Source organism: Thunnus maccoyii, chromosome 19 (genome assembly GCF_910596095.1).
Source record: "Thunnus maccoyii chromosome 19, fThuMac1.1, whole genome shotgun sequence".
NCBI classification, from domain to species: Eukaryota; Metazoa; Chordata; class Actinopteri; order Scombriformes; family Scombridae; genus Thunnus; species Thunnus maccoyii.
In genome coordinates, this window is record NC_056551.1 from 23,009,860 (window position 1) to 23,034,540 (window position 24,681).

Here is a 24,681-nt window from a genome sequence, read left to right on the forward strand (position 1 = left end):
TTTGCTATAAATAACACTAGCTGCTCGCCACTGTCAGACGCTGCACTTAGATTTCCGTTTCACCCATAACACACACACAGTCATACATGTCCACGCTGGCAAAACACCGACCATATCTTCTGGACTTACTTTTAGCGTCAATATGCTAATATGAAATACTTCCTTTAGCTCCTTTTTAGCACCTCTCAGCGCTCGTCTGTTATTTCATGTCTTTACAAAGCTAATGGGTTTAAGGGTGTTGACCGGCTCAATGAGGTAGATAAGACATGAAATAAATCATTCTAGTTTATCCAGTTGTGTGTTTTGGGAACAAAATGTGTGAGTGTTTGCTTCCAAAACACTGATAAGTCCTAGTCGTCCACAAGGGGAATCACTCGGTGACCTTTTGGTAACACACACACACAGGAGTCTCAAGCATGAAATTGATTGTAGTTTAATTATCTGTCTCTTTTAAAAAAAAAAAGTGCTTTCAGTAACAATTCTCAGGTTTGATCTTTTTTTAGTCTGCCCTGCTTTTCTGTGGTTTTTTTTATCAGTCGATACCTTTCATAAGCAGTCAAGCTCAGCTCAGCTGTGTTGTGTTTTTTTGTGTATGACCTCAGGGTCGGGACTCTCTGTTTCTACCCTTGACCGTAGTCTCTATAGCAACAGGACTGACCCAGGAGGCACTTGAGTTACAGGGAGAGAGGGGTTGTGACAGGGAAGTGGTTTCCTGGCTCCGACTGGGAGAATAAAGTGGGATTCTGTGACTGCGCCTGCCCTCTGGACTATTTCATTCACTGTTGCACAGAGGAAGCCACAAGGATCATTGCCAGCCTGCAGAGTCACATGTCCGCCATTCACACATGCCCACACATTTTGAAATTTTCTGAACAAACAAAGCCAGTGTTTTGGTTTTTTTTTTTTATAGATTTTTTTTTAAAACAATTTCACAGCTTTCAGGCCAAAGCTTCTTGCTAGCATGCCGATTTAAGTTAATGTGCTGCTTGGAAAAAAGTAGGCTAAGAAAGAAAATCTCAGCCAAGAGCTTAACATGTCTGGAAATGTCTATTGCATGTCTTGAACTTTGTTTTTTTTTTTTTTTTTCTTTTTTCAAAAGTCAACAGCTCTTGATGGACTAAAGCTGAGTGAGTGTAGTCAGTCATCATTCCAGTGACATGTAGGTCAGTGGATAAGCCTATCTGTGTTGTAGGCAGTGCGGTTCTCATTAGTGCGGTGCCTTCCAGATTACTCTCAGAGGGCTTCAGACAGACAGACAGACAGACAGACAGACAGACAGACAGACAGACAGACAGACAGACAGACAGACAGACAGACCAGCACTCCCACTCCTTATCCGGCCCATTTCACTTTCTCGTTATGTTGTTCGTCGTCGTAGGGGAAATCTTCTTAGTAAAAGCAAACGATGAGAGAAATTGTAGGTACGTAAACATCAACCAACACTATCATAAAGAAGGAAAAGGGGATAAATACAACAGTGTTGCAGCGCTCTCTAGAGCTCCCTGCGGAAGACCACTTAGTTGTGCGGAAGTGGATAAATTCTCATACAGCAACAGTGCGTAACGCAAATAAACAAGACTGTGTGTTGTTTAGAAAATATGTTTTTATGCATGACATCACAAACTTCCAACCCAATAAGAGCAACTGAACTTCCTCCTGTAAAGATTGTTTAATTTGAAGGACATTTGTCCCAGATTGACAGAATACCAGACTCACAAGGTCATCATTCAGGTTCCACTGTGGTTCACTAGTTCTCCTACTTGGCGTGTTGTCAACATTGTGCAACATAGTTTTGTTTTTACTTTACAGATAAGGCTGTCAATATTCAATACTTTTTCATTAAAAAAGACCAAAACCAACAATGTTTTAGTCTGTCTCTCACTACTTTCAGATTTCACTACACTGTCTTTGTCTTTCAACTTCAAAGCCGTTTGTTCCTTCTTAGTTATAAATCTTTAAAAACAGCTTGCAAATATATGCTTAAAGGCTAAATAATTAACTGAAACTGGGCACTGTAGTTTTTTTAGCAAACATTACTCAAACAGGAGTAAATAGTGCACTTGTTGAGGGACTATTTTCAGCTGCAGATTTTAGATTAGATTAGACCAGACTAGATTAGATTGACTTTATTGTCCACTTCAGTGGAAATTTGTCTTTGGGGTTTTTTTTCCGAAGTACAGTAAAAGCACTACACATAACACAACACACCGGTACAAAACAAACAACATATATAATATACAATAATGCAAATGAGCAGGTAGCAGCAGATAGGTTAAGTGTTCCCTGATGCAGCTACTCTGTGCTCAATGTCTGTATGACATAGGAAATAAAGACTTGTGTATGTTCCAGCTGGAGCGTAGTGGTTGTGAGATATGTGTGGTTATATGTTTAGCCTTCCTGTTTACAGCGTTGTTATGTATATGGCAGAGTTGTTGGTCTAGTGAGTATTTATGACAGCAGGACAGTGTATGTAGGAAGGACTCAAAATAAACTACAGTGCCCATGTTCTTAGAAATGTAAGAGCATGAACTCAGTGCAGCTGTGCAGCACGTTGGTGCATTTTTTAATAGTTTTGGACGACAATGCAGATGTATGGCAGAGAGAGGAATAAACTATATCAGGCTTTGGTCACACAGGAAATACTTGTTTTAGTATTTTCATGGGATTTGTTGACAATAACATCACCAGACGTGTCGTTTAATCAGGCTATCATAGAGAAGCACTGATGAATGATAAGATAGTTTTGGAAACTGGAGTCTGTAGGAATCAAAGTGTAATTTCTCAGTAACATTTAGATTTTTCTGTTCATGAGAAAACATCTTTAAGGTGGCCGATTGACTTCTTTCATCATCTTTAACACGTTCACCACATCTAGTCTTTGATTTTCTCTCGCTTCTTTACTCTGAGTCTTTTCAAACGATTATATACATCTCCTCCCACAACCTTTTTATCATGACCACTATCTGTTCTTGCTTCATGATTGTTTTCTTTCTCGCATACCTCATGACAACCCGCAACAACCCCTTTCTCTCTTCTGACACACACACTCACACTCCCCCCTCTTCATCTAGTCCTCCCTCTCCTCCCACTCTGCACGGCATGCGTCATCCATATGCTCAACACTTGTTACTCGGGGTGAACGGAGCCAAGCCCTATGTCATCCCCTCTGGTGATAGACCAGATTACTTTTTATACACGAGCAGCCTGCTGCTATAGCAGAGAGAGAGAGTGTGTGTGTGTGTGTGTGTGGGAGGCTGACAGGCTCTCGGTTGCGCATACCTCACGAGAGTGTGGGCGTGTGCATACATGCACCCATCTTTAATGAGTCGGAGATAGAGGGGCTGGCTGATGGCTCCTTCTTTTGAGTCAACTTTGGGAGGATAACAGAGTTAATCAAGTCAGTTTTATCTGTATTGTCCAATATCACAAATCACATATTGTCCTCAGGGGACAGCAATACAATTCCTTTATCCTTAGACCCTCGATTGGGATAAGGAAAACTCCCCAAAAAAAACATTTAATAGGAAAAAATGGAATAAATCTCATGAGGAGCAACAGAGGAAGGATCCCTCTTCCAGAACAGACAGACATGTGATAGATGTGCGTGTACAGAACAGACCAGACAGCAAAATTATAGATTTACATATATCAAGAATCTGAAACTAGTCACGGGACAAAGATTTCCAAAGTTCCTTAAAGAAACTTTCTGTCATTATAACGAAACTGAGAAGCGCTGAATGGCTCAGTAATTTTGTTGTGTGTGTGTGTCATGACTAATACCTCGGTTGGCTATTAGGTCATATTTTGGGTAGCTCTGAAAATAGTTACACCCACTCACACAAAGACCGTGGGTCGTATATAACCAGATGACCATTTCATAGAAAAAGAACGACTGGCATAGTTTCTTTTGAAGCAACGTCTGACACAAACACACACACACACACACACACACACACACACACACACACACACACACACACACACCGTCTCTCCCTGCTGACAGCCGTAGGTCAAGGCTATCACAATTTTTTTTTCAGCCCAGTTAGACAGTCAGGATACGCAGCGAGTGAAGGTCTCAGAGATTATGGGCTGTGGCGGCATACAGATTACGAAGAGGGGGGGGGGGGAGGAAAAGTCACATTCCCTACATGCTCCGAAGAACAAAGCTCCTATTGACCAGAGCGCATTCCTCGCTGCGTACTGTACTTGGATAAAACTTCTGTGTTGACCTCAGACTCTTGCTATAAAAATTATATATATTTACATACGTCCCCGTAGCAAGTTAAAGGACGGGTTTACAACTCCCCCCTCCCTTTTTTAAACCCTTCCCAACCAGATTGAAAGCTTGAAAAGATTTTCCGGCTGTTACATCTCTTTATTTTGCAGTAGAGAGAGTTTTCGTTAAAGGATGAGGATTTCCAAAACGATGCCTGATTCATGGCCTACTTCTTGTTCATCCTCGTCTTCAAACCAACGAGGCTGCAGCGTACACATGATATCGTAAAGCTGCCTGTTTTGCCCGTCTAATTTCAGACATTTCAGGCTTCTCCTCTTAATGAAACCTGAAAAAAAGTAATACAATACATATTTCTACCTGTTTATCGTCTAATTAGTTGCTTTTACCTCTCTTTCATCAAATTGTGACTCATTGTCAGTGATCAGTTGTAATCTATATGCAAATTTGAGGACACACCGGTAGCGCTGTACGTATGATGAAACAATAGGATTGAGTGTCCGTGATGAAACCTGTTGTGAAAGGCTCCTTTACAGAAGTGCCTCTGCACTGAAGAGCTGTAATAAATCCACCGATACAAGTTCAATTCAAAACTACCGTTGGAAATCTTTATTTTCAATACATTTCCTCTAAAATAAACGTAATGTAACAGTAACGGCGTGTTAAAGAGAAACTCGAGTATATGTCAAACCCAGGTGTTATTAGCATTATGACTTGGTCTTAGTGATATTTTTCTCACTTCCCCCACTGTATATATTTGGGAAACACGTACACTGGCAAGAACAATGTTGGTCAGGACAGGAATCACAAGCCTCCTACAGCTTCTCAGGAAACACTCGTGTTCACCTGAAAAATAAACACAGAAACTAGTTCCTTGGAAATCGCTGTAGCTTCCGAAACAAAGTGCATAACAATTGTAAAACCACTCCTACTACTAGTACTACCACTACTACTACTACCTCTCTAGTCAGAGTCTGCATGTCTCTACAACAATCTCTAAAATGTTTTCATGATTAATAGTCATAAATGGATAAAAATATGAGAATAAACCCGAAGTTAACAAATACTAAAAGTTCCCTTTTTAAAGAAGGACCTGAGGTTTTTGGGGCGACGCGTTCACACCAAACACTGATTATCACTCTTTGACCAGATCCTCTTTTTAGTGTAAAGTGATGGATGTCCCGTATCATTTAGACTCTGCCCTAAAACCTCACTGACACCACTGATTGGTGACTGCTGACATGTCAAAAAGAAAACATGAAGTCCTCAGTGAAAGCATGTTGTGTGACCGTGGTCGTGGTTATCAGTGGAAAAATACATCCCATGTGTTTTTCATTGAATGGAAGCTTTTTTCCTCAAATAAATTTGTAAGCTTGAGTCTCTTACAATGATCCAATCCTGCAGGTCACGTGGTCATCGATCAGATGTGCAGATCTGATATCAAGATCAGTCTGCGTTTGTGTAAATCATTAAAAAAAAGAAGAAGAATCTGATCACTTAGAGCTGAAGTGTGACAGTAACTCCAGACATACGTCTTCCTCCTTCCTAATACTCCGCTCTCTGTTGTCTCTCTCTCCAGTGCCTGAGGATGTCCAAGCGGAGCTTGTTTGTTCGTCTGGTGCCATGCCGCTGCTTGCGGGGTGAGGAGGAGACGGTGACATCGCTCGACTACTCCCACTGCAGCCTGGAGACTGTTCCTAAGGAGATCTTTAGCTTCGAGAAGACCCTGCAGGAACTCTACCTCGATGCCAACCAGATCGAGGAGCTGCCTAAAGTAAGGCGCACGCAGTGACGTATAGATGCTGTTAATTTCTACTTTATATACATCTACGATGTTAAAAACCCTTGAACCACATGTGCGCTACTAAATATTGATTCCTAGCATCTTGAACTAGTTTATCCCTCATGAGAAGCTGTCATCGTGGGCACTTTTATTTCATATTCATGTTAAAAGAAGAGCTTTTGAATGATGCAACTTTTAAGACAATCAGGACATCTAATATTACACTGTATACGCCAAGTCCACCATACATGATTTTGATAAAAAATCTAGGTCATGACTGTTAATGGACTTTATGAGTTATCTCTTCTCTCTTTCTCTCTCTCTCTCTCTCTCTCCACCAGCAACTGTTTAACTGCCAGTTACTCCATCGACTGAGCATGCCAGATAATGACTTAACAGTGTTGCCAGCAGCAATCGCTAACCTCATCAATCTCAGGGAGCTTGATGTCAGCAAAAACAGTAAGCAAAAACATCTTGTATTTACTGGATGTCTTCATCTTTTCCTCAGAAACATCACTCGGGTTCAGTGCTGTTTTGTTTAGCAGGTTAAATGAGTCGTGTAAAACTGCAGCATCAGATCATCATGTCACCGATTACACGAAAGCTGACCGCAGCTACCGGAGCAGTGACATGTACAAAGTTCACATGTGTAAACTGTACTGTTTATCAATGTGTTGTCATGACTACTACCGACATCAATCAGCGGATTTATTTTCTTTTTGAAAATGACACTGCCAAGAACGAGTTGCCTAATTGGTATCATTGTTTAGATTGCCTGAAAGATACTCTGAGGTAAAATGCCACAGCATGTTTCATTTCTCACATATGATGTCACAGGACTGGATGACTCACAACCCCTGATGTGATTTTGATAAAAAAAAGAAGTGGACAAGTCTGTACCCGCGATATATACTTAGATATTATCTTCAGTGCACAGCATAGTAGTAGGGACAAAACAGAACGACTAGCTGAAGCTTCTCAGAGCCGGATCTCACACAGACTGTACGAGGTGTTAAACTCAGAGAGTTTTATCAGCAGTTTCATAAAGTGGGACGTGACAGTATTTGCTTAAGCGTGACATAAAACTCTTTGATGATAAACAGTCGCACCGTTGAACATGATGTAGAGCTTCGTCCTAGAAGTCCTTTAAATTTTGCCTGTTTGATGAAAAACTTTCCGCTGTCAGTGTGGTTCTAACCCGACACCGAGAACAGGAAACAGCTGCAGACTAAAGTGTCTGAAAGCTTCGACTTAATAACCGGCTACAAGTAGAATCAGGTGACTGTGTTATTTTGAAATTTCAGTATTTTCATAACATCCTGTTGCATATTTCTGCAGAGGAGTTTTTTTTTGCTTCAAACGAGTTGTAAGCACCTCGACGTCAACTTTATCTATGACGTTACCTCCGTGCTTCCCAAAATGTACGTTGAGCAACGCGAGCCAAAAGAAATGTGGTGACACCGCGGGTTGCTGTAGAAGATAGTCGATCATCGCCGGGGTAACCTTGAAGCTAACCAGAGCAGAAAAAGGAGGATGCACGCTCAGCAAAAAAAAAAAAAAAAAAAAACCCTTTCATGGATAGAGAAAGGTTAAAAGGGTAGTTCTAATATAAATTAACGAGTGCAGAGACAGCTTAAATTAAACAAACGTTGAAGGATGTGGTGGTGTTCTCATGAACCAGAGGCGCATGTGTCGTGTTGACATTTAAAAGTAACTTATCCTTCTCGACGAAGCACTCTGCGTTAAGTGTTGTGGACACAAAACAAAGTAGGTGGAAATAAACTCTTGAGACTCAACGTCCTCCTCCTCTTTCAGCGCAGTTCACACAATGAGGATGTACGGTGAGAACTCGCAGACTGTCACAGTGTGGTCTTTTTCTTCCTGTTCTTCCTTTCGTGCTCTGTGATTATGTCACCTCTACTGTTCTCTTGTTTAGAGAGGAAAGGTGCACAGCCGCTCTTAATGTACTCTTGAGCACACACACACACACAATTCAGATACTCCACTCACTTCCTGTCTACTCGTGATCCACCTGTGTTTTAACATTCACAAAGCTTTTCCCCCTTGCAAACACGAGAAAGATGGCTCGCGTTATCCCTCATCGTTTTGCTCTTGACAGGAGTCATTTATTTTGTCTCAGCGGTAATAAAACGGTTGAGATACAACATGCAGATGTTGAATCAATGGTGTGTGTGTGTGTGTGTGTGTGTGGTGGTCATATTTCTAAAGCCACTTGCTTTTTGGGTTTTTTTTTTTTTTTCTAGGTATCCAAGAGTTTCCAGAAAACATCAAGAACTGCAAAGTCTTAGCTGTTGTAGAAGCCAGTGTGAATCCCATATCAAAGTGAGTAGAGCACACACTCACCTCTAATTAACTTTAATCTTGCACGTGCATTTTTACTTTTTTTTGCGTTTCAGTGTTGCGGCGTTGCAGCAGGTTCATCAGGCTTTTGTGTGAGTAATGTGCTTCTTGTTCCTCTGTGTGTGTGTGTGTGTGTGTGTGTGTGTGTGTGTGTGTGTGTGTGTGTGTGTGTGTGTGTGTGTGTGTTAAACAGGCTCCCAGAAGGCTTCACCCAGCTCCTGAGTCTGACGCAGCTCTACCTGAATGATGCCTTCCTGGAGTTCTTGCCAGCCAGCTTCGGCAGGTCAGTCTGTTCTCCCGTTTTTTTGGATCGGGATGAAATCGTTTCTAATAAAAGTTGAAATGATACCCTCAGGCTTTCCTGCTTATTGTTAACAGTGGTTGTCAGTGTATGTATCATGCAGTAGATGGGAGTTTACCGTGGTTTAAATAGCATAAGATTTATGAATCAAATTTTAGGATGATGAGAAGAACCGTTCGGTGTACTGTTTCCATGAAATTGACATCCTTTAAAACCTTGGCTCCAAATACAAAAAAGAATAATATTTTCCTTCCTGCATTAAAGGTCAAAAATACAAAAACATATCACGTATCTGACAGACTGACGCTAGTCTGTCAAGAGATTTCCTGTCACCGAATCTCCTACAATAGAGCTGCTATGTTGACAAAATATTGATTATGACACAAGATTGATACTAGATTGTGTCACTTCTAGGATATCACTGCATCGTAGTGATGCTATCTATTGTAAGTGTTTGGATAGATACAGTGAATCACTATTTTTCAGTATGACTGACCCCTTGCTTACAGTAAATATGTAGTATTTACAGTGTATTAAGGCACAGATGACCCCAAAGCTAAAGTAGATGTTTTGCAGGAAGACAAAGATAATATTCCTTAATAATTTGACAAATTCACACCTATTGTTTTAATGTGCGATCTCTTAAAGGCTAAACTGGTTGTTTCCTGAAACCAGCAGGATCAGTCACGCTCGTGTTGTTTGTACAACACAATATTTTAGCGTTAAGCCTTCTGAAGAGACCAGAGAGGCGTGATCACACGAGACACGTGACGAAGCGAGTCGCTTGAAGCCCCACAAGCCTGTTTCATCCCTTCTGCAGTTGTGTTTTCTTTATTGTCAGTGCTGCTTTAGTTCAAGAGAACAATTGCATCAGATCCGTCGTGTTTTTTGAATGACAAAAAAAAAAAAAAAGACCATGTAGCTACACATCATAGCTGGTTACTGGTAGATAAGCCAGAAGAGGAAATCATGGCGACTATCACACACTAAAAAGGAGTTTTATGCTCCAAAAGCCATTAAACACACAGTAATATTCCTGTGGGGCAGAATGTTAAGCACGCCTTAATGAGAAGCACTGAAGAATAATTGATAATAATAGGGTGCAAACTAACAGGCAGACTGTTACTGTAGACAGAAACATTTGCAGACTCAAAGATTAAAGGGGGAATATGATGCTTTTTGTGATTTTCTGTTATTTTTATACTGTTATGATGTCTGATGTCTATGTTAAACATGCTCAAAGCTCTAAAACTTGAGGTGAATGTATATAAAAATGCTCCCTGAGTCAAAAGCCAGGGCTTCGGCCTACTCTGAACACTTCCTTTGCAAAGTTATGATGATACTTCCTCCTCGTGATGACATTGGATTGTTCACACATGTCCACAAACATCCATCTGTCCCATAGGAGTTGTTCACATTGCATATTTTGGCTCAGATTTCAGCTCGGATATGTACAAATGTATCTGAGAAATGTATATTTTACTGTTTGTTTATCACCAGACAGGAGCTAAAACAGCCTGTTTCAGACAGAGGCTGAACTGAGGGGCTGCATAAAGAGCCAGTATAAGATAAATAAGTATTTTTCTTAACTGTGAAGCATGCAAAGATATTCCAGTAGAGCCCCAGAATATAAATATAGAAATCTAGGAAATGTGCATGATGCATCCCTCTTTTTAAAGTCAATGAAGGTCACTAGTACTATTTTTCTGGTTTCAGGTTGACTAAACTACAGATCTTGGAGCTGAGGGAGAACCAGTTAAAGATGTTGCCAAAGTAAGTAGCTTTTTACCTCACATGTCTCCCAAACGTCAAACGCACAAAGTAGGGAGCGGTATCACTGTGAGTCATGTTCACGAAGCACGCCAAGAACTCTCACCCTCTTCTTTTCTCACTATCTCTCTCTCTCTCTCTCTGTCTCTCAACCACTGCAATGTCTCTGCCGTGTCTCCCATCCTGCCTCTTTTTTTTTATCGTAGATTCATTCCCCACACCTCTAACTGTAGTATTAAATTCCACAGCGTTACATAAGAGCCCCCTTTACTTGGTTGCTTGCTGTGACAGGTTTTATAATCCTCTACCGAGACAGTGGTGAGGGTTATTTCACCATTTGAGAAGGTTACAGTGCCGCGGGGAGACTTAACGTCCCCAGTATATATTTTGCGAAAAAAAGCTCCAGGTGATTGTGAAGGGAAGTTACTTTCTCTTTCTGTCTTCTCTCTCTCTCTCTCTCTCTCATGCTTCACTTGCTGTCTCACTCCCATTTTATGTCCTACCCATTTCTCAGCAAAACTGCAATTCCCCATTTGCCTTTTTTTTTTTTTTTTTTTGTGCTTCCTCCCTCTGGCTGAGTTTTCTTTTGTTATCTCACTCACTTTCCTTTTTCTTATTTTTCGCCAACTGACTGACGGGCCAGCCGGTGCATAAAGTGAAGTGCCGGAGCTCAGAGCGGATCCTCTCTCTTTCTTTTTTTTTTTTTTTTTTTTTTCTCTGGCTGTGTTTATGTGACAGAGGCCAGACCTGTTAAAGGCTGGAGCCCTGACAAAGAAAAGGACTAATGATCGGGAACGTTGCCAGAGCAACACACAAGCATCTCAGAGATGTAAACAAATGTGTGCACGGACAAAAGGGGTGCAAAGTCTTTTCAGGGCTTTACACATAGAAAACGCAAAACGTCTCTCTCTTTTCTCTGCACACAAACCCGAGCGTATGCATAAACCAGATATTCCTCAGTATTTTAAAGAAAGCTCACGACTCGGGGTCATAAGCCATAGTAGTTCAGTGTAGCTTATTCTTAGCCCTTTAAGTTCACATGGGGGTCTCCGATGTTCTCGCCAACATCTGAGGTAAGACTGTGACAAAGATGGCCGACGCTCAAGTACATCGACATGATTCATGTTTTTAACAATCCTCCAAGAACTTGCAAAATCACCAACGGACTTAAATCACATTTACAATTCGCGCCGTACGTCTTTTTTTTTTACGAGGAGCACCTAAAAACAAAACAGACCCCGCGCTGGTGGTGGTGTCGACGGGCCTCCGCTTTCCATTCCCTGCTGAATCTCACTCTTCCTGTGAAAGGATCATCATCATATCTGTTTCTCCAAAACAGAACAAACCGAATCTTCCGTTTCATCTCCAGTCACGGTTTCTCTCTCTCTCTCTCTCTCGCTTTCATTTAGCGTGTAGAATTATTTTGTTGGATTTGTGATGCACTCCTTGGATTTTTTTATTATTTTTATAAACAACTATTTGTCGTCCTTATCTTCCAAGTTAAACACAGAGCCGTGTATCACATTCTTTATCATGCCCAGAATTATACAATTTAACCACTGAAGTCCTGTATTTTATGAATAGCTCAGAGGAATGTCATTCATTCAAGGACAAAAAAAAGATCTTTAGCTCCCACTTTTGGAGACTTTTGTGTGTTCGGGGATGCAGTCGATTTTAAATTAGCATGTATTGCTATATCTACTATTTGCAGCTGATTTCGACATCTTGTCAGTGCGTGTTTGGGAACATAAAGGTCAATAAGTGTTCACTATTACTGCTCAGAATGTGAAACAAGCCTTAACAGGAATAATTAACTTTCAATTCCTGTTACTGGTGACAGTTAAATATAGTAAAGACCGTGAGTAGTTGAAAAGCGCTGTTTTTTTTTGTTGTCTGCTTGTTCACAGTGTAGCACAGAATGTGAGACTGTGACCTGAATGTGGAGAGAAAATTCTGGAGCAAGGCTTAGGGCTAGCATACGTCACATTTTCCATTATTTAAAGCATATTTCTGTCACGCCTGAGCCTTGAAAGGTATTTATTTCCTCGTGCAAATTATTCAGCGAAAGGAGCGAAGACCACATATATCCAAAATATACCATGAAAAATTAAAAGTTTCTTGTGGTTTTCTGTTTGAAGCGTATTTGCTCGTAAATCTTTTGCTGTTTGCTCTTTGCCTCATAAAAAAAAAAAAAAAAAAAAGGGGCAGTTCAGTGGTTTCTATCAATCCTCAAATCCTGTCACCAGCTTCCCACATGTGAAAACATGTAAAATGGCATCCTGATGTGTGACCGAACTATGTATATATATTTTTTTATTTTAACATCTTATTCCCTCTCTTTTGTCCCCCGTGTGTCTACAGAAGCATGCAGAAGCTCACACAGCTGGAGAGGTTGGACCTGGGGAGTAATGAGTTCACTGAAGTGGTGAGTATCTGTCAGTCGGTCTGTCGATGCCCACGGCGCTCTATCTCTCCGGTGGTGACCTCACCTCCTCCCTTCCTCGATCCATTTCTTTCTCCTTCATGTTTAAAAACTCTTGTTTTTTAAGCGCACATACAGTAAGCGCTCAGTTTTCACTGTTACATGATTTTTATTAATACGTAATAATCACAGTGGAGTAATTAAATTAACTTCATTTTCGTCCAGTTTATGAGTTAAGCCCTTCGTTCTGTTCCTACGCCACACACACACACACACATCCCTATCACTTAACCTCCTTTCTCTTCTTTCTTATAGCCTGAGGTGTTGGAGCAGCTGACTGGAATCAAGGAGCTGTGGATGGACGGGAACAGACTGACATTTTTACCTGGGGTATAATATACAGTCACACACACACACTTACAGCTGTCTGAAAACCAGCAGTTGAAGGAGCTGCTGCAGTTTGGAAAATGATTTTTATTCCTGGATGCACACAAAAGGAAAGCATTACAGAGAAGACAAGCAGTTTTTTCTTTTTGGGGGGGGGGGGCGGGTTTGCAGATGTCCCGATAATAATTACAAAACGTTCTGCAGCTGCGAAGTAATTATTTTCCTTGAACATAATTAATTTATAATGATGTTTTGATAGTCAGAATGTGTTACATGAGATTCAGTTTTTCATCCAAATGACCAGCTTGTTTTTAAATGGGTCATAATTAACCTCTTCCACTCCTCCACTCCTTTCATACACGCATTTTAGTCTTTTTTTTTAGGGAGGGTCAGGGGATCTTTAGGTGGAGATAGCAGGCCGACAGTATATCCCACATAGAAGTGGTATATATCATCTGAAAGCTGGCAACCTGAAGATTAAACAGTGTTTCCACTTTTTCTAGTAATATATCTGTAATAACGGCCTTAGAATATAATGATGGAAGTATATGATGGCCATTCCCGTACTCAATTATGTGTCAGTTATGTTTTTGCAGCAGTTTTTGGGTTGATACCATTTGTTACATGGATTTGGTGCAAAATTAAACCATTTTTGACTATTTGAGAATTGTTAAAAATTGTCAAAAATCCCTCCAAAGCACCACATTAAGACCTCGAGAAACTTTATGGAAAAATTCATGCTGTGATTTGGTGTCAAAAACTTTTGACGTGTGGAGATTTCTGTAGGAATTGTGTTTTTCAGCAATTGGATAGCAAGCACTTCTGTTCTGGAAATAGCTCAAAACCCTCCTTGCTATCAACATACCTAGGAAAACCATACATCCCCTGAACGCTCTCAGTCTCTAGTTTGTGGTTGTAAATTTTCATGAGGCTGTGATTATCCTAGAGGTCACAATATGTCATTTTATACATATAAAAAATGGTCTCACTACAATGAAACGGCTACTATGGGGACCGACGTCAGCAAACATGAATACAATCGGGCTCATTGAATCCACAAGCTTTCCAGTCATACCTAATTTATGCGATTCCAAAACTGTTTAGAGACCCAGTGTGCAGAAATATTCGACGGCTGTAATCACAGTCCGGCCTTTTATAAGCACTGACGTCTGTCAAACGCATAAACCAACACGACAACACAGAAACTGTCATTGTTTTCCTTCTTCTAAAATATGTGTCAATTTCAAATTGTAATAATCCAACAGTGTTCATGATTATATGATGTCTGGGATTCTCTGAAAACGTGTGTTTCTTATGCATTATAATAGATACATTTGTAGTTGATGACACTACTTAAGGAATACTTGCTACTACTTGCTGCTCAGGATGTTTTTGTTTAAATCCGCTGCTCCTGCGTTCACCAAACACACGCTGCTAAATCCTTGGCATCAATTATGAATGCCTCATGAAAGAACATTTTTCTTATCATAAAACTGTCTGACCTTTTTTTTTTTTCCTGTACGGCTCGCTCGTATGAATGTTTGAAGTCGCGTTCAAAAAACTGTCTCAACTGCCCGAACTTGTTGTCAATCGCTCTCTTCAGCTTGATGAATGTCACCTGTTCATTAGGAGGTGTACATGCGTGAGATTTGATCATTTGGCACAATCAGCGCCCTTAAAATGACCATATAAGGCTGTATTCAGACCAAATCAAGCGGCACGGCGTACAGCCGCAGGGTCCAGCGGAGGTGTGGGCGTGTTTATTTGTGCTCCAGAACGTAACCGCTGTGAAACAATCAGAAAATAAACGTTTTATTGATCTGATTCACCGGCTTTCTCACTACCAGCGCTCTCTTATTCTCAAGCTGCTCTCCCTCTCGCTGGTACTCTCTCTCTCTCTTTTTTTTTCTCTCATCTTTTTAAAAATGAGTCGGGAAGCCAACAGCAATGTCTAACTTTGCTTTTAACGTTATCAAGCGAAGAGAAATGTCCTCCCCTCGCCCCAGTAACGTCTTTTGTACTCCCTCATGGCAGAGTCTGGTCTGAACACAGCCTGAGGCCACCTGTTACATTTGTGGGCGAGTTTCATTCACAAAATGTTCCCACAGAGTAAAAAAACAAAAATTTCTTATTGTAGAGCTTCAAGTCAAGTCAAATTTATTTACATAGTGTCATATCACAACAGGAGTTATCTCACAAGGCGCTCGAGCTTCAAGTCCTGTTATCAGAAATCAGCAGACAAAAACAACAACGTGTCATCAGAGCGGGACTGTGTGTAGTGCGACAGAAACAAAGAGGGAACGCTTTGACGTGAAGTTAGAAGCTAAAAAACATCTTTCTAAAGAAAAGCAGTGTGTGGTAGGAGACAGTCGAGGGATGTGACAGTCAGAGATGTTGGAGGAGAGAATATCAGACGACAGTAGGTGATGTTAGTTACACTGAAACTACTGATAATGTAGCTTACTGTTGCTGTGCAGAAATATGCCAATAAACATATTAAAATCTGAATAAACCTTTCAGTAAATTGACCAACCATGATCATGATAATATGGTGAATTTTGCATCAAGTTTGTGTTAGTTGTGCATTTTATTTTAGTGGGTTTTGGTATCATATTTAAAGGAGCAGTGTGAAGGATTTAGTGGCATCTCGTGGTGAGGTTGCAGATTACAACAAACCGAATACACCTTCCCCTCACACTCACCTTCCAAGCATGTAGGAGAAGCTGCAGTGGCTGCGAAAAACACGAAAGGATCTCTTTAGAGTCAGTGTTTGTTTTGTCTGTTCTGGGCTACTGTAGAAACATGGCGGTGCAACACGGCGGGCTCCGTAAAAGGGAACCCGCTCCCCTCTGTAGATATAAAGGGCTCATTCTAAGGTAACAAAAACGCAATGATTCTTATTTACAGGTGATTATACACTAATTAAAACATACTTATGGATATTATATTCTGTTTCTGCCGAGTCTCTTCCTCTAGATGCCGCTAAATTCTGCACACTGCACCTTTTTAAACTCCAAATTCAGATGAAGACATCATGACTCTTAAGTCAAACAAGTTTTTCTCGCCTTGTGAAGAGAGGCGGAGACCTTTTGTTCATGCCTCGTGCAACACGTCTGCCTACAAGACAATTCTAAGAAAATTGATGAATACTCCACGAATGTTCTTTAAATCATTTGCATGTGCTTCTTAAGAACTAATTTGTTCGTGTGAGTTGTTTTTGCATGAGACACATTGTGCAAACAACAAACAGCAACTCCATTTCCTTCCTCACAAAACATTGGCAGAGCAGTTTGTTTGTTTTTTTAATTACAAGTTTGAATCCTGTATTGCTTACATCCATTTTCCGGAACGTGTATCACGTCACCTGCGTGCATGTGCGTCCCCGTGCGTCTGTACAAAACAAACATAATGACCCACTCATTAAACATAATGCTCCACAAGGCTACTAGAGGACAAAAACTCCACAGCTTACCTTTTTAAATGAGAATAATGAGATATCAGTGACTTATCTTTTGTGTGTGCGGGTCTCCTTTTTTATCTCATCTTTTATCAGATGCTCGGGATGCTGAAACAGCTGGTGTACTTGGATGTGTCCAAGAACAACCTGGAAATGGTAGATGAGCAGATCTGTGGCTGTGAGAGTCTGCAAGACCTCCTGCTCTCCAACAACGCCCTCACACAGCTGCCCGGCTCCATCGGTGAATATTACACACACACACACACGCACACACACGCAAACACACGCGTCTTATTTAAAGGAAAGCCATTATGAAACACCCTTCATTCTCTTTTAGCTATTGCCAATGTATTTTTCATGCCTGGATTGATTTTGTTGTTTTTGTCGTTACGTAATTCCCATAAATGATGTGACAGTGTTTTTCCTGCGTAGCTACAATATATTTTCATAACATGAAAAGTCCCCTGACTTTCAAAACTTGCACTTCAATGTAATTACAGAAGAGAATAACAATATCCACAGTGCAGTAGTTTTGGGGGGGGGGGGGGTGGGGGGGGGGGGGGGGATGAGGCCAGATGCACAGCGCAGTAGAAGTCAAGGTTGATTGCTCTAGTTACTGTATTGATGACAGTAATTAATTAATCCAATTAACTGCTGTAATGGATATTCCCCTTTGTGGTGCAACAGCAAACGATAATCAATAATTGCCTTGAGCTGTTGTATGCATGCATCTCTGTAACTCTCTCTCTCTCTTTCTCTCTTTCTTTTCTGTTTTAATATAGGCTCACTGAAGAAACTGACTGCACTGAAAGTGGATGAGAACCAGCTGATGTACTTGCCGGACTCCGTCGGAGGGTGAGCGTTACAGCGATTTGCTTTAATATCAGCAGAGTAAACCTGGAGATCTGGAGTGGATTATTGTGCTGTTTTCATCCGCCGTCCGCTCATCACGTAAAACGTCTGTCTGGATAAATCAGATACAAACATAATGAACACTCTGATGATGATGATGATGATATTGGGTAACTGAAGATGGCCACGATTATGAAATCTGTTTTTATTGATTTATAGAAACAGTTTGAGGTTTGATTTATCACGGAGGGGTCGCTGCTAATCTTCGGCTTGATGACCCTCAAATACAATACTGTCAGATTAAATCAGTCATAGCTATTCACAGACTAATATCGTCCTCAACAGACAGGTAAACTCAGCAGCTGCTGAGGCTTTAGTGTCCATATGCCGACCCTTCGTCTACTCGCAATCATTGCGGTGCGACAAAAAAAACCCATCAGGCTCCAGCTCAATCCACCAAGTTGTTGTTCTTTTTTTTTTTGTTTGTTTTTAATTGATCCACTTCCATGAGAGAAGCAAATCTACTTTTCCTGAGCATTTTCTAGTAAAGCTGTACAGTTTTGTTCTCCGTCCATTGTTTCCAAACACCACCAATTATCCGTTATGTTAGAATGTGTCTCCTCGTGTACTTTGACACAGATTATGTGACAAAGCCTATGGTTTAGTTTAATCCCACGCAAGGATTTTAGCCTAAGCAAGCTGATTTTTTTTTTTTTTTTTTCTCTCATTTATACATAGCTGATTTTATTCAGCGCACTGCCGATGCACTGTGTTGTTTGTCCCTGGTTTTTGTATTCTGCAGGGAGCGGTCAAATCCTGTGTTTTCAGTTCACTGTGATGCTATAACACAGTAGCACTCCCGCAGGTCAGACTCACTTTGCATTCATCCGAATCCCCAGCGTGCATTTGCATTTTTCATTCAGCAAAAAAAAAAAAAAAAAAAAGCCCCAGCTGCACCGCATTTCTGTGTCAACATGGGTTCAGTTTGAAATGTTCCTGTTTTTAAATTATGTCCCGTGGAGCTTTTAAGATGCATCCATGCTGTTGGATGTTGCAGGGTTTCACTGTTACTACTGTCACAGTAGCTGGTCTGCAAAAGACGTGATCTCAGTTCTTGTTTGAACTGATTATTCTGAAGAGTTTCAGCATTATTTAGTTATTTCCTGTCGGTGCATTTGAAGGTTTCTTATGCTTGTGTGCAATATCTTTTCTATGCACTGGGAAACTATTATATTGAATTATTGCGCAGCCTTATTTCAGAGCAATCAGGAATCATTTCACAGTCTCGTCCTGCCCGGTAACGCCACCCAGCTTAACAAACCACAAGATTTAGTTCTTATTTTTACCATGTTGGCGTTCCAAATCTTTAATATAGATGATTTGAAGTCCTTTTATCTTCCTCCTCCTCCTGCTGCTTCTCTCTGTATTAGACTGACATCTCTGGATGAGCTGGACTGCAGTTTCAACGAGATCGAAGCCTTGCCCTCCTCCATCGGCCAGTGCGTCAACGTCCGCACCTTTGCTGCAGATCACAACTTCCTTACCCAGCTTCCCCCTGAAGTGAGTATGCATATTAGTGTATATATGTTGCTCTGTGGAAGGTGTGTTATTATGTCAGTCTGTGCATTGATAACTAGACTTGTCGGCTCGTGGCTCAGATTCCCTGTTTTTTCTCCTCACAGATGGGCAACTGGAAGAACGCAACCGTGCTGTTTCTACATTCCAACAAGCTAGAGTCTTTGCCCGAGGAGATGGGCGACATGCAGAAGCTCAAGGTCGTCAATCTGAGCAACAACAAGTGAGTCCGGACCGATATTATTCATGCATGAGCATCAAGCGTAAGGACAAAAGTCATTTAGTATTTTTCTCACATATCAGGTGTTATATGAAAACCATCTTTTTGAAACTGATTCCTGCAGCATTGTGGTAGTTTGATTGCATGAAAACATAAAAACAAAAAGAATGACAGAGCATCATTCTTACCAGAGCGCACACATAATCAGAAACACAACCTGATGATTACAACATCATGATCGAAAGGTCTTAACTCTGATCAGAATGAAAATGGGTCGGTTTGGAAGCTAAAGCCTGATTGAGTAACCCTTTTTAATCAGGGGTTTTCCATTCCTGGTGTCAGCTCTGTGCCAGCAGTGATAAATAAATTGGGGGGGGGGGGGGTTGTTGTTGAATGTAAAAAAAAATTTCAGATTTGTAAATCTTGTCAGTAGAAGCAAGATAACCCAGTCGCTTTTTTGTTTTTGTTCCACTGCAGGTTGAGGAATCTTCCCTACAGCTTCACTAAACTGAACCAAATGACTGCTATGTGGCTGTCTGAAAATCAGGTAAGGCCACATGTATTATGTATGAATAATTAGAGCTGCAACGATTAGCAGATCAGCTGATCATCAAGTCTTTTTTAAGCGAAAATGCTAAAAAAAAATTGCTGGCTGCAACTCATGAGAATGTGAGGATCAAACACAATAAGACATTTGAAGACGTCAGCATGAATTAAGAAGTTATGATGGGCATTTTTCACCATTTTCTGACATTTTATAGACCAAACAATTGATCTGCAGATTAATTGATAATGAAAACAATCGTAAGTTGCAGCCGTTTTTGGAGAATATGCTTCACAAAAGGTGCTCCTGCGTTTAGAGCCGTCAGTGAAGCGTTCTGTCGAGATCATAATGGCAGCAGCGTACGTGACTTACCACAACATTGAGCTGCAAATGAATCCAGTTGTGCCAAGTAGTTCACAGGAAAACCCATTCAAAACGCAGTTCCAGGACATTTCATCTAAATGTGCCAAATGTCAGCGCAGGTCAGGCTTAGTGATACTCTGCATCTTTTTTTTTTTTAAAGCGTTGAAGGATCCTAATGAATGATAGAAAATGTAATCCTGACCTTAGTGCATGTTTTAAGGACAACAGTATGGTAAACTAGACAAGCCTGTCAAAAGCCTGTCAAAAAGCCTTGGAAAGCGACGTGACACAAATCTGAATGACACGGTGCCAGTTTCTGAGATAAGACAGCAGCAGCTAGTCAAGAAGTAAAGCGGATGGAGAGAGATCAAGGTTACCAAGGCAAGTTTTGGTGCTCGAAATTTTGGACTTCTGCCTTGGCTAATGTGCCCCCCCCCCGCCGACAGAACACAAGATAAGCCTATCAAAGGTGGAAACGTTTCTGTCTGGTCAGCTCATGTGTCAGGAAGTGACCTACAGTCTCACTTTGTCATATCAGCTGTAGTTAGTAGCTTTTGTATGGGAAAGGAATTCTCGTACTACTCGTATCGAGTCTAGCGGAGACGTGTAGAGGTGAAGGAAGGTCGGAGAAGACGTCGCAAGAGTATATTGAGTCAGTTTGTTTATTACAGTCTGTTGACTCGCACTGAACTGTTGTAAGCCTTTGTTCAAAAATGTCTGAACAAATTGTCACTGGAAAACTGCAGCTGTGTCAGAAGACTGCAGATAAATTGTTAGGTGGAAACAGCCGTACAGCCAACATCTCCACTGTCCCGGTTTCATTTCAACTGCATGTAAAATACAACATGAAAAATGAGAATGTTCTTATAATTTACAAGACTCTTCACGGTCAATATCCTGCTTAACTTTAGTTAATTGTTAACAGGAAGCTGTTCTGACAGGACACTGAAAGTCATATGACCAGGGTCTCTTTGTTCAAGACCAAGGGTGACAAAGCTATTGCCCCCAAAACAGCCTTCCTGTAGACATAAAGTCTGTCATTGTGGATCCCATTTGTACAAATAGGCCTTTTTTTTTTTTTACTGATGTTTTGTATCATCTTAGTGAGTGAAAATGGTCGTTTCTTTTGCTTTTGTTGACTCGTAAAACACTTTGACACTATAAAGGTGCTATATAAATAAGTTGTGTCAGGCGCTGAACCCCAGGAGAGGAGGTCCAACAAGGCACATCAGCATTAAGACACAGAGGCACTGATGGGCAGGTGCAACAACAGTGACAGCGCCTGGGGGGGTGGAGAGAGAGAGGGAGGGGGGGGAGGGGGGGTGGAGACACTGACGGCTTCATCTAGGAATGGATGACAGGAAGAGGCACCCTGCTGCGATTTGGAAATGTCTCAGTCAAAGCGGGGACCGGTGGGTGATTTTTTTTTTTGGAGGAGATTAGAGAGGACGAAACTCAAAATAAGTACCGGGGGGGGGGAATTAGAGGGGAGGGAAACCACATTAAATTCATCAGCGGTGCAACTTGTGATGTGTTAACTTCTCCCCGCGGTTAGGTGAGATTTTTTTAAGCCTTTTCATGTGCAGATGACGCCGCCCCCGGGTTCACTTTTTCCGTGCCAAAGCGAGGCACAGGGAAACGCCAGGACACTCTTTGCAGCATTGACCGTCTCGACAAAAACGCTGTTGATTTGCAGATAATGCACTCAAACCTACTTTTTGTCTCCCCACAGTCAAAGCCCCTGATCCCTCTCCAGAAAGAGGAGGATCCAGAGACACACAAAACTATGCTGACCAACTACATGTTCCCCCAGCAAACCAGGACCGAGGACTGTGAGTACTGTGTCTATTCACTGGGACACAATTTCTCTTTTATATTCCGTCGTGATTACTCTGGCAGACCCACAAACTGAAAAATGTTTCTAGCCTATTTTCACCAGTGAATCCTCAGCAGAAACTAGGCTTGTTACTTCTATTCAGAAAATGAAACGCTGACTGATTTTTAGTGAATTTATCACCAACAAGCAGTTTGAAATTGTAAAAAAATGAAGATAAAGTAGTTTTGTAAGCATGAAACTAACTTTCAAATCAGTTAAATGTATTTTGATGCCAAATTTCCAGCCTCTGCCATCTTTATCTCAGCCAAATGTTAATCTTATAGGTGACCTGCAAGGATCCTTGAATGCATATTTTATAAAGGACCTTGTAACCTGAGAGCAGGGCTGAAGAAACACTAGGCTTTGTCTCTTTGTCAAACATCTGTTAGTTTGGTTTCTCATTACACCAGACAGCTTCCACTGACCCCCGGTGCCATCTTAGCTTTAGAGTAATTAGCGGTTCAAGCTTCTACGTACCTGAGCTATCGAAACAGCAGTGAGTCAGCTGCTTTTATTTTTGCTACAACGTCATACAAGTCACTGTTAGTAGACACTGTCCTCTATTAGTTTTTGCTTTATGCCATTTTCCATAGTTATTTACTGGGATTTTTTTTTTTTTTTTCCAAATGGGCTTCATCTGTTCATCTGTTTCCTTGTGTTTTCCTGAGAAGCTGGAATAAGTCATGACCTGACAGTGACGAGTATGTTTTACTACCTGTTGATAAGGAGAGTACACACCAGGTGACTCATATTATCCACTGTATATTGAGTTCACTGAGAAGTAACATATGTCACCGGCTACGTGTGTTTTTTGTTCTTCTTTTTATGATTTTTTTTTTTTTCCAGAGCTGAATATCAAGAGTTCAGTTACGTGTTAGCAGATATGTTACATACTTTTATGTATGTATTTGTAGCTGGAGAGTACTCAGTTTCAACTCAAAAAGAGGAGGCTGATAGATAAAACAGAGAGCAGATCATCAAGTCAAGATGTCAGTTCAAAGTTTGAGGGAAGACGCCTTATTATAACCACAACCACCACTGCTATGACGTCATTTTCAGAGTAATAATGGTCTTGACTTCTCCCTTTTACAAATGTAATGAAGCAAGAGTGTCGGCAGAGTTGACTTGAAGGCTGAGTGGTTATAAATTTGTCATACAAGTGTTGGTAATTTGCCAAGTAACCTTTTAACATTTTCTCTGAAATATGAGTTAAAGATTGAGAAAGGTCAAACGCATAAATAGTTCGAGGAAAAGTTAATTTTTTCCCTGTAATGGCGAGCAGCAAACTTTCCCTTTTTTTGCTTTTATAATTCAGCTTTATCTTCTGTCAATCTTTTTAAATATATTGTGAAATTAAAGCACAGGGCCGAGCCTGTTTGTTAATGCTTTCATTTCAATCCAGTTTGTCAGATCAACAATTCCAGGTATTAGTGATTCATTGTCGCAGGGTTGTGTCGGGAGTTAAAAGGGGTTAACCCTTGAATTACAAGTTCCTCCACAGCTCTTGTCAATCTATCGGCATGCCTCGTGTTGTCATTGCACCATCTTGTGGTCAAAGTCAGACCTGCATGAATCGAACACACACTGGGTGACTTAACAAAGCATTCATTAAGAAACTAACAAATTATCCCTCATCGCAGTTTCCGCTTTTATTCCAGACATTCCCAACTCTGACTCCGAGAGTTTCAATCCGGCTCTCTGGGAGGAACAACGCAAGCACCGAGCTCAGGTGGCGTTTGAGTGCGACGAGGACAAGGACGAGAGAGAAACACCCCCGAGGGTTAGTATCACACATTTGTCACTGTTCACATAATTGGGAAAGGGTGAAAAAAAAATGACTGTGGAGACACGATTTACCAGAACTGCAAGGGCATTTTCATGATTTACGAGTATTTTTTAATGCAACAACCTTAATGTAAAACGTCCCTCGTGTCCCATTTTCTACAACATTTTAACTAAAATATCGTTGGAGGATTTATGGGAATCTTTAGTCGACTTGTTTGACAGATGGCTCTAAGCATAAACATCCATCTGTGAAATGAGTCTGTATGATATCGAATCCATCTCATTCATACGTCACCTCTCCTAGCGCCCTTCCCGACATAACTGCAACCGTATTATTTTAATTTGCACGTTTGTTCTCTTCCAGGAGGGAAACCTGAAGCGCTACCCTACGCCGTACCCAGACGAGCTGAAGAACATGGTGAAAACAGCCCAGTCGGTGGCTCACAGGCTGAAGGAGGACGAGTCGAGTGACGAATCCGGGAAAGAAGCAAAACCGATGGAGGGGAACCACATCGGAGTGCAGGACGTGGGCGTTAAGGTCAGCTTCAGCCAAGACAGATATTTACTTAGAAAGAAATGTGCACTTTCATTTCTCGTCTATTTTTGTTAACCTCGGTTTAGTTCCCCCTAAACATACTGCATATTCTACGTGCAAGGGAAGGAACTGTTTTATGTTATACACAACACGTATAGTGTGTTTATTCGATTACAGATATACGTTTAACAATCATAATTTTCATCATTCGGGTAC

General features: G+C 41.0%; 1 protein-coding gene across 4 annotated transcripts in view; it reads left to right on the forward strand.

The window, feature by feature from the left end:
• The window catches only part of erbin (erbb2 interacting protein), a 57,653-nt gene that overhangs the window by 22,761 nt on the left and 10,211 nt on the right, over window positions 1–24,681 (forward strand). For 2 of the 4 annotated variants that reach the window (XM_042394999.1, XM_042395000.1), the window contains exons 3-17: window positions 5,814–6,008; window positions 6,359–6,476; window positions 8,282–8,360; window positions 8,572–8,661; window positions 10,396–10,452; window positions 12,811–12,874; window positions 13,187–13,261; window positions 16,812–16,956; window positions 17,498–17,570; window positions 18,998–19,127; window positions 19,250–19,365; window positions 19,840–19,909; window positions 22,002–22,101; window positions 23,786–23,925; window positions 24,295–24,468. In XM_042394999.1, the coding sequence (XP_042250933.1) occupies window positions 5,823–6,008; window positions 6,359–6,476; window positions 8,282–8,360; window positions 8,572–8,661; window positions 10,396–10,452; window positions 12,811–12,874; window positions 13,187–13,261; window positions 16,812–16,956; window positions 17,498–17,570; window positions 18,998–19,127; window positions 19,250–19,365; window positions 19,840–19,909; window positions 22,002–22,101; window positions 23,786–23,925; window positions 24,295–24,468 (1,617 nt within the window). In that variant the 5' untranslated portion in view covers window positions 5,814–5,822. The remainder of the gene's footprint in view (window positions 1–5,813; window positions 6,009–6,358; window positions 6,477–8,281; window positions 8,361–8,571; window positions 8,662–10,395; window positions 10,453–12,810; window positions 12,875–13,186; window positions 13,262–16,811; window positions 16,957–17,497; window positions 17,571–18,997; window positions 19,128–19,249; window positions 19,366–19,839; window positions 19,910–22,001; window positions 22,102–23,785; window positions 23,926–24,294; window positions 24,469–24,681) is intronic. The other 2 variants (XM_042395002.1, XM_042395001.1) reach the window with 1 other exon arrangement.